Source organism: Chiloscyllium plagiosum, chromosome 24, assembly GCF_004010195.1.
Source record: "Chiloscyllium plagiosum isolate BGI_BamShark_2017 chromosome 24, ASM401019v2, whole genome shotgun sequence".
Classification (NCBI taxonomy): Eukaryota; Metazoa; Chordata; class Chondrichthyes; order Orectolobiformes; family Hemiscylliidae; genus Chiloscyllium; species Chiloscyllium plagiosum.
The window spans coordinates 43,948,774-43,961,581 of record NC_057733.1 but is presented as its reverse complement, the minus strand read 5'-3'; the positions used below and the strand labels follow the sequence as shown (position 1 = coordinate 43,961,581).

Genomic DNA, 12,808 nt, shown 5'->3' with positions numbered 1-12,808 from the left:
GACGAACTGTTGTATGCACCAAACTGAGGCGTGTTCATGTTGGGAATGGAATACATTTCTATTTTAGGTATCTACTGTGAACATTAAGCACTCTCAGGTCAAGTTAATAGCCAGATGTGCTGTAAACCTTCCTTTATTCTATCACAATATTGAGTAGAGTTTTTTAGAATTAGAATTAGAATCCCTACAGTATGGAAACAGGCCCTTCGGCCCAACAAGTCCACACCGACCCTCCGAAAAGTAACCCACCCAGACCCATTCCCCTACTCTATATTTACTCCTGACTAATGCCCTAGCCTACACATCCCTGAACACTATGAGCAATTTAGCATGGCCAATTCACCTAACCCACACATCTTTGGATTATGGGAGGAAACCGGAGCACCTGAAGGAAACCCATGCAGACACGGGGAGAATGTGCAAACCCCACACAGATGGTCGTCCGAGGCTGGAATCAAATCTGGGTCTCCCTGGAGCTGTGAGGCAGCAGTGCTAAACACTGAGCCACCATGCCGAGTAATACAGGAAGTCCGCAGGTTACGAACAAGTTCTGTTTTTCAGTCTGTTTATAAGTCGAATTTGTATATAAGTCAGAAAGTTACATACGGTTCACATCCGGCATCAATAAGTCAAATGTTTGTCTTAGTATATAGTATGCATTTTGCCTAATACATCTTAAATATAATAATACAGTAATAATAATAAATATAACTATAGTACAGTATTTATAATTGAGAGAGAGAGAGTGTGTGTGTGTGTGTATATTTAGGTATAAAAACATTAAAAACATGCAGTGATTTTAGCATCACACAAAGTAGTCCACCCATTTGTTAGTACAAACCATTATATGCAACTTGATTTTTTAAACTAATAGGCTTTTTGGAGGTTGGTTTGTAAGTACCAGCATTCATAAGTCGGGCATTCATAACTTGGAGAAAGCCCTAAAATAACAAAATTTAGCATAACACATTTCAAGATGGCTCCATGAAGAATACTTGAAACAGTTTTGACATTTCAGATTGATATTTCAAATTTTTATTCATCATGAGCAGAAGCTGAACAGGAGGTTGACATGTGAAAACCTTCACTAAACAATGAGAAAAGTTTATGTGTGATTACATGAGTAATCAGATGTGCAGTAATATGTGAACTTTTGTAGGTATCAACTTGTTCAGACACATTAAAACACAAGTCCAGGACAGGTGGGATTTAAACATCAACCCTCTAATCCAGGTTTATGTTGCAACATAATAGTACCACTGCACCACAAGAAACCATGTGAGTGTTAGCATTACAGACACACTTAACATGTAGCTCACACTTTGTCAAGTTTTTTTTTATTTAGGTGTTTAACTAAGATATTTGAATGGTTGAAAGATGTGAATGTTTCAAAAATATTGCCTAAGTTTTAATGTGGATTATTTACAACATCATTCTAATTTTACAAGGCCATTGACTGATGGCACCTTACAGAACCATGTTTTATTTCTCCACAGGTGCTTTACTTGTCAGTGGGATTTATGATCTCTGTCCAATTGTTCATACCTTTGTCAATGATCCTCTTAAGATGACCGAGTAGGTTCACTGAGCATTCATTGCTGTTGACTATGATTGTATTTATAAATTAATACGTTTTTGCAATCAGAACCAAAGGTGCAAAGTTCAATGACCTCAGTATTTGTGTTAATCCCTCACTATTTTGTGTGGAATGTATGTTCACACTTAATAGTGTGAAAACTGGTAATTCTTCATGCCAACTCATTCAGTATTTGCTGTTCATTTTCTTTGGGTTCTATCTTAATTTTAGTTTTTAATAAGTTGCAAAATGAAGTGAGTGTTCGAGAACTTGGGGTTTGCATTTGAAACGAGCAATCATTTATTTATATTATATCTATTTACTCTTATATTGTAAGTGATTGCATTTTCGCTGAAGTTTAGATGTGAAATAGAAACTTTAGAAGTCTTGTATTAGCAACTTACTTGCATGGCTAAAAATTAACTTTCATTTTGCAATTTTTATGATTATCAGCTTTTAGCTTTTTGCTTCTAATGATTGGTTGTTAAATCAAGCCAACATATTTGAATCAATTCCTTGTGATTGTAATTGTGACAAACGTGTTTTCCCTTTACTGGCAGACTTTAGTTTTGATGATGGCAGTATAGTTTTTTTGTCACATCAGTCTGAAATAAATACTTCATTCTGACTTAATAGGGCTGATGCTCTCCGAAATAGTCCGATGCGATTTGTGAATATCACGAAGCAGCTGAATGGTAACTGTGAGATCATAATCGCCGTGGCACAGCATGACTCAGATGAATTTAGGAAACAATCTCAAGAATATTACCAGGTACATTTTCATTTTATGTACTTCATCTGTTTCACTCTATCAAACCTATTTTCCTATCTCCTGGGAAATGTTATTCAAGCAGATTTTGAATAATTCAGCCTAGCATAACTAGAGGCTTCTGGACATGGTGGACCAACCTAAATCAGCGCTTCTCAAACTGTGGGTCACGACCACCAGTGGAGTCACCAGTCAAAATGTTGGTGCCCTGAGCTCGAAAGCTGCAATGGCTACATGGCCCCGATAAATCCTTTCATTTTTTAAAACAGTGAATGCCGATACTTGAGGCTAGATTGTTGTTTTGCAAAACTCTGCAGAAAAAGTAAGTATTTTTTAATGCAAGGAGTCTGTGGATTAAATAGCTTTCCAACCCAGGACTTGCCTGCATCGTCCCTCCAACCCTTCATCGCCAACAGTCACAAGTCTTGCATTCCCGTAATTGCCACATTCACCCTGGTATTTTCATAGGTCCCCAGCACAGGTGCCACCACCATTAGGGATTTGGAATCATAGCAATTTTCAAGTACAAGTACAGTTGTACTTAACATGTTCATATGAATGGATTTCTTGAGTGGATAGATTGTTTCCCCTTGTGGAAGAGTCTGGGATCAGTGAGCATACTCTCTGAGTAAGGGGTCGACCATTTAAAACAGATTTTCAATCTGTAAGGAATCAAGAACTAAAGGGATAAGGCAGAAATATGGAGTTGGATTATTAGATCAACCTTGATCTCACTGATTGGTGGAGCAGACTCAATGGACTGAATGGCCTCCTTCTGTTCCTTTGTTTATGGTCTTAAGGTACCTCCTCAACCTCTGACAAAGTTCTGAGGCTTTAGAGGATTTATCAACAAGGTGCCTCTGTTACAGTCCACTGTCAGAGATATTGATATCTTGATGAGAACGTCAAGCTTAGATAAATTGGGAACACAAGCTTCTGAGCACCTCACTGTGACAGTTCTGTAACTGGTTTGAGAAAGAAACACCCCAGGCTGTAAGAGACCAGGCACCTTCTCAACCTAGACAGGAGAAGACTCCATGGTGTCAACAATCAGGAACTTTGTCAGAATATGCAAGGAAACATCGATACAGCAGACAGGTTTTATCTATGGGAGTTAATACCCTCATAGCCCAGAATCTACAGGAGTAGAAACCTAACTGTCTCAAGCAAGTGATTGTCTGGCCATATCCAAGAACAGGTTGGCAACTGCCTTGGAGAGCCAAGTGTAGCATTCTCAAGGTCTGTCGGATGTATGCACAGACTCCTGTATTCTATCATACCAGTCACTGGTCCTCATGGTGATAGGGTGACAGAGAACCTGGTGTTCACTCTTACATGGGAACAAATGGTTCCAGGAAGCAGCCAGTCAGAGGAAGAACCTCAGAACATCCTCTCAGGACACAGGAGAGGTGGCTTGGCCCTTTACTTCCATCCTTCCTGCCTCCTTCCAACCCTTGGAAGTTTAAAATGAGTAGAGTCCACTTACGACTGATAAGGAGACTGTCAGTATGTTAGGGCTGTTCAGACACGAATGCCTTAGGGTCACATGACAAAATTTCCAAGTTCAATGGATTTCACTCTTGAGTAGCCTCCCTCTACCGCAGCTAGAGAACCTGTGACTACACTGAGATAAATTGTAAGGGAAAGAAAAAAGATAAATTTTGAGTACACATTGATGAAATGGGTGACATTGTACTGTGTGTGAATGATCATGTTTTCATTAATGTTAATGGTTTTGCAATACTTCTGTTTGAATCTTGGTCTAGCCCCAATTGTAATGGTGCCACCATGATGTTTAACATTGAGTCAATACAGGATAAACCATGGATAGACGTCTGTGTTGATAGTCTGCTCCAGCATGGGGAACCAAATTTACAAAGCCAACATAGGGAACAGATTCTGTTGGTGCCATTGCATCTCTTGGTTAAACATCGCTATACTTTCCTTGGCCTATGTTCAGATGTATTGATGCTGAACTAAATGTCAGTAATGTCTGGGGCAGGTCCTTGTACACAGGGAGACAAATGTATTAGGGTTGCCAAAAATTAGGAAGCCTACAGTTTGTATTCTGTATAGTGCTTAGGTCTGTGCATTATGTTGTTGCCCTCAAACTGCCTCACATCAATGGATCTTGCAGTTCCCTCCCTCACAGAAAAAAAACTTACCCTGCATACTCCAGAGTGTGATTGTAATCATTTATTTCCCATTGTGCAGTTTCAATTCCAGTACAATGGAAGGCAACAGTGAGCACACTTCTGGTAGGGGTTTCCAGCCTCCGCTGCTACGTCTCAGTGAGGCCCCAGAAATCCAGGTCACCTTCCTGATCGGCCTGACCAAGAACCCCAAAGGCTTTACACCTCCTCAGGTGTGCGCCTAACTTGTTTATATGAGCCTACCCCATATTGAAAAGAATTCAAAATCAGCGTGCAGCACTCAAGCCTGAAATAATTAGACTTTTTGCATTTGAAATATTACTGATTAAAGCTCCACTCAAGGTTCTGATATATGTCTTTCAGGTGTTGTTTCCTCTGTCAAGTTAATACTATTTCATTAAGATACGAGTAATTTCAGGAACTGCTCAGTACAGTATTTTACACCTCCATTATCTACAATCTTGTCTAAGCATTATTCAACCAGAATGAAATATGATTCTGAAAATATTCTGCTACAGACCCAAGTCCCTACACCTCAGTCCACCTTCACTCATTGAGTTCTCTGATGGTATTATATATTTTTTCCTTATTGTTTGACAGAGCAATTTATCTGCCAAAATGTAGAAAATTGCATCATTTTAAGTAGTGCAGAGCTACAGCATGCATTTTTCGAGTTTAAAATTACATTGACACTACTATTCTGTAAATTTAGCAAACAAGTATTGGAAAAGCTTTCACCTTTACAGAATATTTTACATTTAAAAACATATTAACCATTTCAAACAAACAAAATGGATTCTTGTTAGGGGGAATGGTGTGAGGAGTTGGAATCTTGTAAGTAAATGACCAACTAAGAATCAATGCAGTTAAAAGGCTAGAAGATGTAAATAATTTGCGAGTAACATTGTGTTAATAGAAGTGATAATGAATTTGCTCATACTTGGGGTATAGCTGGAACATCTAACATCAGCACTCAAAATAATTCATCAATTTTATACTTGAGAAATTTTTCAGTTCTCTACTCCACATCCAATCTAGAAGGCAAACGGCTGAATATCAGCGAGGCCTCTTACGATGAGAATGGTCTGATCTTTGACCTTTGATCAATGAGTATTGAGGAGCTCATTTGCTTATGTTAAGATCTTACTTATAATTTTTAAAAATTATTCATTCACAGGATGACCGTGTCACTGTCAGGGCCAGCATTCATTGCCCTATCCCTAATTGCTGAGAGGGCAGTTGAGAGTCAACCACATTACTATCAGTGTAGAGTCACAAGCAGGAGAAAGTGAGGATTGCAGATGCTGGAGAGTCAGCGTTGACAAGTCTGGTGCTGGAAAAGCAAAGCAGGCCAGGCAGCATCCGAGGCACAGGAGAGTCAACATCTTGGGCATAAGTCTTTAATCAGGAATGTGGAGGGGGAAGAGGGCTGAGAGATAAATAGGGAGGGTGGGGTTTGGGCTGTGGGGAAGGTAACTGGGAAGGTGATTGGTGGATGCTGGTGGCAAGAAATTGTGATAAGTCGGTGGGGAGGGGGTGGAAAGGAAGATGGACAGATAGGACAGGTCAAGAGGGCAGTGTCGAATTGGAGGGTTGGATCTTGGATGAGGTGGAGGGAGGGGAGACTTGGAAACTAGTGAAGTCGATGCTGATGCTGTGTGTTTGAAGGATCCCAAGGCAGAAGATGAAGTGTTTTTCCTCCAGTCATTGGGTGGGTTTGATTTAGCAGTGGAAGAGGCCCAGAACTTGCATGTCCTTGGGGGATATGCTTTTGAACCGCACCCTTCCAACTGCAACAAGTATAGAACCTACCCCCCCAATCCCAGTTCTCACCTTCCACTTCATTAATCACTGGATACAGCGCATTATCGTTCACCATTTCCACCACCTACAATCGGACCCCACAAATACAGATAGATTTCCTACCCCGTCCCTACCTGTGTTCTGCAGAGACCATTCTCTCCACGACTCCCTCATTAGGTCCATGCTCCCCACCAACCCACCCTCCACACCCGACACCTTCCTGTGCCATTGAACAAGGTGCAAAACCTGCACCCACACCTCGTTCCTCGCTTCCGTCCAAGGCCCCAGTGGATCTTTTCACCTCTGGCAGAGATTTTCCTGCACATCCACCCACCTCATCTATGTGTCTGTTGCTCTCGATGTGGTCTCCTCTACATCACAGAGACAGGACACCAACTTGTGGAGCATTTCAGGGAATATGTCTGGGATACACGCCCCAAACAACCCCACCACCTGTGGCCGATCAATTCAATTCCTCCTCCCACTCCCCCAAGGACACGCAAGTTCTAGGCCTCCTCCACCACCAATCCAAACTTCCCGACAACTGGAGGAAGAATGTCTCATCTTGTGCCTTAGGACCCTCCAACCACACGGCATCAATGTCAATTTCACCAGTTTCCTCATCTCCCCTTCCCCCATCTCATCCCAGGTCCAACCCTCCAACTTGGCACCGCCCTCTTGATCTGTCCTACTTCCGTTACACCTCGCCACTTCCCCCTCCCCACCAACCTATCATAATTACTCCCAACCTGCATCCACTTATCACCTTCCCCACAATGCCACTCCCCCCATTTATTTCTCAGCCCCCTCCCCCCGCCTTCCATATTCCTAATGAAGGGATTATGCTCAAACCATTGACTCTCCTGCTCCTTGGATGCTCCCTGATCTGCTGTGCCTTTCCAGTGCAATACTTTTCAATTTAGAGAGTCACATGTGGGCCAGATTAGGGAAAAATAGCAACTTCCTTCCCTAAAGGACATTAGTGAACCGGATGTTTTCTTTTCGCCTGACAATCCTTAGATTTTTAATTCCAGATTTGTTTAAATCAAATTCCAATTTCACAGTCTGCCATGGTAGTATTCAAACCCAGGTCCTCAGATCATTACCGGAGTCTCCAGATTTATAGTCTAGCAATGATACCACAAGGCCATCGCTTCCCATTGAATCTCTCCTTTTTTAATGCAGGTTGCTATTTTCCCAGGTGGTGGAGAGAAATCAGTGCCAATTCCCAACTTGAAAGTCACAATGGTTACCAGGCAGCTGCAGCTCACCAACATCTTCCCCTGGCATCCATTTTGGCCCAAATCTCAGGTCTTTACTAATGTGCAGTGACCACCTGCACCATCTGTCCACAGAGTTTGGCAGCAGCAACGCATCACCATGGAATATCTCAAATTAACTTACAACATAGTTCATTAATTCAATATGGCACTTTGGAGCTGACTGACACCTAACATTGCAATGCTGCTGCTAATCAGCTTTGTATACAAGGACAGCATTCAACTTGTGCATTAGAATAGGATGCACCTCAGGGCTCTTAAGACTGTTTTCTTAGCTGTCACTGTCTTGCCTTGTGTTTTAGAGCGGACAAAAAGCTGGGCAGCTTGTTATTTAGGCCACCAATAAATAGTCAAGGGGATGGATGTGTTGGTATATGGCACCATGCAATGTTAATTTCAAATTCATGGCATGTGGCAGCAGCTTATGCTGCAAGCATACCAAATAAACTTCAACTAAATGACCAGGTCTGAAAGTCAAAGGGGAGCAGTCCTTAGTTCAGTCGAAGAGGACAATGATCAATCAGAGGGCTGGTCCATCCTTGATCAGGAAAGGGGATGTCTTGAATTGTTAAGTAGGAGGCACAAAGGTGAGGAAGGGTTAGTAATTTAAGGGGATGATAATGGGTGGGAACCATTGATGGAAGATGCTACCATTTTTACTTGGTTTGAAATTAAACAACTTGGCAATATTTTCCAAGTCAGTGGCAAACAGAAACTGGGGGGCATTGTGAAAGATAGCTACTAATTTGCTACAACCCGTTTCATGTGTCTTTTGTATGCCAATTTTGCCCCATGGATCTTTCAAACAGAAAGGTTCTTAAATTCCTTTTTTTTGGTACTTTATTTAGGTCTTCTTCCCTATCCATCTTACTATTTAAAACCCACCCCCATTATTCCAATTACACTTCCTGCAAGGAGGATTGACACCAATCAATACAGGTAATGCCCATTAAGCAGTGAGACAAGGAGAATTCCCTTTACACTACCATCCTGACGTGTCTTTCAGTCAGCTGAATATGAATAATTCATTCATAGAAACATTATTTGCTATTCTGTTATTCAGAATAACGTGTGGGTGCATTATCCGTGCAGTTCTTTTAAAATAACTTTTCATTGCAGGCTATTAAGGCTGCTGGGTTGAAGGTCAGTTTTCAAGATGTACCAAATACAGATCATTTTGATATCATAGAAAAACTAGTGGATGAGAACTACTTTCTTACACAGGTAAAGTTTTTTGTAACTATAAGGTTTGCTTTCTTGGATTTGAATTGTCTTATCTCCCAAGAGAACAAAATGAACCTTTGATTTGACTACAACTCAATCTGGTTTTGGCCAAGGGATAAACAAAGATCTTAACACCTTCATTGTAAAAATGCAAATTTGCCTGGTGTAAAAAAAAGGTTTTGGCTACCTAAAACTACAGTGGGAGACTAGGGTGGACAAAGTTAAAAATCACACAACACCAAGTTATAACGGGTTTATTTGGAACTACAGTAGCCCCTCAACTTATGAACTTAATGCGTTCCGGGACCCGGCTCACGAACCGAAAAGTTCGCGAACTGAATCAATTTTTCCCCATTGCTTGGGTAGAGTAAGAATGCTTGGACAGCTATTCACAGCACACACACCAAAGACGAACTGAATGAGATCACGCGGGGCCCGTGAGCTTTTGCGTTCAACAAGCGCGTAGCAAAACAGAACAATGAAACCACATGGTCGCACACAGGCTTTTTTGCATTCGTACCTTCGTTCATACCTTGAACTTCATACGTACATTGAAACAAAATTTTATGTACAATCCTGTTTGTAAACCGATTTGTTCATGAACGGGGTCGTTCGTATGTCGAGGTACTACTGTAATAGCATTCAGAGTGCATGCTCCTTCATCAGTTACCTGAAGGAGGCGCAGTACTCTGAAAGCTAGTACTTCCAAATAAACTTGTTGGACTATAACCTTGTGTTGTGTGATTTTTAAGTCTGAATTACAAACCTACCTTATTTTGATACTTGTTATTTAGGATAGTCACATGGTTAAAGTCTCTGTTCAAGGATGTGGCAGAAAATTCAAACTGCTTTCTCCAACAAATGGAATTTCATTAGAAAGGGAGGGAGCCTGGCAAACAAGGCCAAGTTACAGCTGCAGTCACCTAAGCAGCTAAAATGCCTAACCACCATACCTGAAATAGAAACCAGGACTTTCTCACAGAGTCCTACGGTACAGAGACAGGCATTTTGGCCCAAACTAGTTCATCCAAACTCACCCCATTTCCCTGAATTTGGCCCATATTCTTCTAAACCTTTCCTATCCATGAATTGGAGATGGGGTGTACAAAGTTAAAAATCACACACCAGGCTATAGTCCAACAGGTTTAATTGGAAGCAACTTTCCTATCCATGTATTTGTCCAAATGCCTTTTAAATGTTGTTAACGTACCTGCCTCAACCACATCCGCTGGCAGCTCATTCCATATGTGTACCATGCTTTGTGTAGTCCTTGATTCCCCAACCCTGGGAAAACGACTGAGTGCATCTTCCCGAACCATGCCTCTCATGATTTTATACACTTCTATAAGATCCCCCCTCAGTCTCGTATAGTCTAAAGAAAAATGTCCTAGCTTGTCCAACCTCTCCCCATAACTCAGACCGTTGAGTCCTGGCAACATCCTTGTAAATTTCTTCTGCACTCTTTCTAGTTTAATAACATCCTTCCTATAGCAAAGTGACCAAAACTGAACACAATACTTAAAGTACAGCCTCACCAACATCCTGTACAACTGCAATATAACTGTAGATATACTTAGTTCCAGACAATTAACTCTTTATAATGCAAAATGCTTGCATATTTCTAACAGTCTCTTAATGCTAAATAATTAATCATAGAGATGTACAGCATGGAAACAGACCCTTCGGTCCAACCCGTCCACGCCGACCAGATATCCCAACCCAATCTAGTCCCACCTGCCAGCACCTGGCCCATATCCCTCCAAACCCTTCCTATTCACACTTATTAAATATTACGTAATACTTGAGATTGTAGTTATACTCTATGTATAAAATGTTTTTTATTCTGGCCTCTAAATTAGAAACTTCTGGAATATGTGAACTGATTGCAAACCTTCCCAACTTCTATACTCAATGACTGATGAAGGCTAGGGTGCCAAAAGCCTTCTTCACTGCTCTGTCTATCTGTGACTCCACTTTCTCTCTCCTCTAATCTCTCCTCTTAAGCTTACTTGAGAAATCAACCTGCAGGCCATTAACAGTAGGAACCATTGCTACTGAGAATATCTTCCTTTTCAAGACCTTTATTTCAGCCAAAAATAACAACTTGACGAAGAAACATCAGGACCACAGCAAAAATAGTGATTAGGTTATACTTCAGTTTCTAATAACTGTCTTAACCTTCATCTGCATCTAATTTTAACATGAATGATACTGTGAATGAGCCGTAGTGAAAAATCACATTTCCATTAACATCTAGGCAACTGTGGGAGAGCAATAAACTAACATTGTTCATTTTAAAATGGAAAAGATTGTTGTTGGATTAATTAAGTTGACTCAATCACTCTAAGGGTAAAAAAATATACACATAAAATATATTAGATCACGGGCAAATACAAGTAAACACCTTAAAAATTGTCTATGGCAATTATGGGTTGTCATCTGGCATGAAATTCATTTCAATCACGCTAATTATGAAATATACTTCTAAAGTTACTTCTAAAGAGGGGTTGGTTCACTCAGTTGCTTGGACAATTGGACTGTGATGCAAATTGATGCCAAAGGGCATGGGTTAAATTCTCACAGTCCTGACCAAGAAGGTTGCACTTTCTCAAGCTTACCCCTTGCCTCAACCATGGTGTTTGCGGGGTTAACCACCATCAATCATCTCTCTCTAATGGGATAACAGTCATACGGTCTGGTAGGAGTACTGCAACTTTACCTTTACTGCTAAAGAACAATTGATAAACATACCTTTTCATCGGAATTTTGGAAATATAATTGAGAAATCTTATCAGTTTAAAGATATCAGTCTAATACCACTGTATGTTTGTTTCTTTTAGGTACTGTTGAAAATGGTGATTAGAAGATGAATCAATTTCCACAAAACTAGAAAAGCATACACTAACTGTTCCCTCATTGCTACAGAAAGAACTGTAGATATTCTTAGTTCCAGGCAATTAACTCTGTATAATGCAAAATGCTTGCATATTTCTAACAGTCTCTTAATGCTAAATAATTAACCACTTGTTAAATATTATGTAATACTTGGGATTGTAGTTATACACTATATATAAAACGTTTTTTATTCTTGCCTCTAAATTAGAAAGTTCTGGAATATGTGAACTGATTGCATAAAATACATAATTTTAAAGTGTCCCAGCTGGCAGATGTTCAGGATAATATAAATATAGATGAATATCCACAAGATTCAATTTCTTTCATAGTCAGATATTTTGATGGAATAAATGGATACTGCATAGGGTATATTTAAGGAACTGTAAACAAATCAATGTCAAACTTACAAAAGTTCCAATCAATCTGCACACAAATCCTTTTGTACTGTGCAAAACTAAATTAGAAGCCCCTGGTTTCATTCAAAGTTTATTAACCCTTAGCAACATAATTTCAGTGCCTCTGTAAAACATCAATTTGCAGTGTTACTGTTGGCCATTGGTACAATTTCAGTGAATTACTATACCATTACTGTTGAAGTTAAAGTTAATTCCATTTCATATACATTTTCTCCCTGTGCTTGATTTTGCTTGTCTCTTCATGGTTTGTCTTTGATCTTGGATGCTCAGATACTGCCTAACCTGCTGCACACCAGCTGTTAGCATGAAACCACAACCAACCAATAGTCAACTACAGGAAACCTGCAGTAATAACAAAACCTGGTCAGAAGATTGATCTCTACTGTAAGCAATAAAGATACAAATTCACTTCGTTCATTTTCTTTTGCTTATTTTGAATGCACTTTTAATTATTTGTGAAAATATTAAACATGGGGGAAAATTTGGCTATGTGTGACAGTTGGACGAAACAGATTATGCTATATATTCTCCAGGAAATCTATAGGGTTAGCAAAGCTAATTGTTGGAGACGCCATATCTCAAGTTGTTCTATGAAGTCTTATCACAGGTGAACATAAAATATCCAAGTTGAAAAGTGTGGTGCTGAAAAAGCACAGCAAGTCAGCAGCATCTGAGGGGAAGGAGAATCGACG

At 40.2% G+C, this 12,808-nt stretch overlaps 1 protein-coding gene across 2 annotated transcripts in view; it reads left to right on the top strand.

Moving 5' to 3' along the window:
• afmid (arylformamidase) overlaps window positions 1-12,808 on the top strand; it is a 47,285-nt gene extending 34,477 nt beyond the window's left edge. For both annotated transcript variants that reach the window (XM_043714933.1, XM_043714932.1), the window contains 4 exons: window positions 1,497-1,575; window positions 2,213-2,348; window positions 8,701-8,805; window positions 11,646-12,808. In XM_043714933.1, coding sequence (XP_043570868.1) covers window positions 1,497-1,575; window positions 2,213-2,348; window positions 8,701-8,805; window positions 11,646-11,675 — 350 coding nt within the window. In that variant the 3' untranslated portion in view covers window positions 11,676-12,808. The remainder of the gene's footprint in view (window positions 1-1,496; window positions 1,576-2,212; window positions 2,349-8,700; window positions 8,806-11,645) is intronic.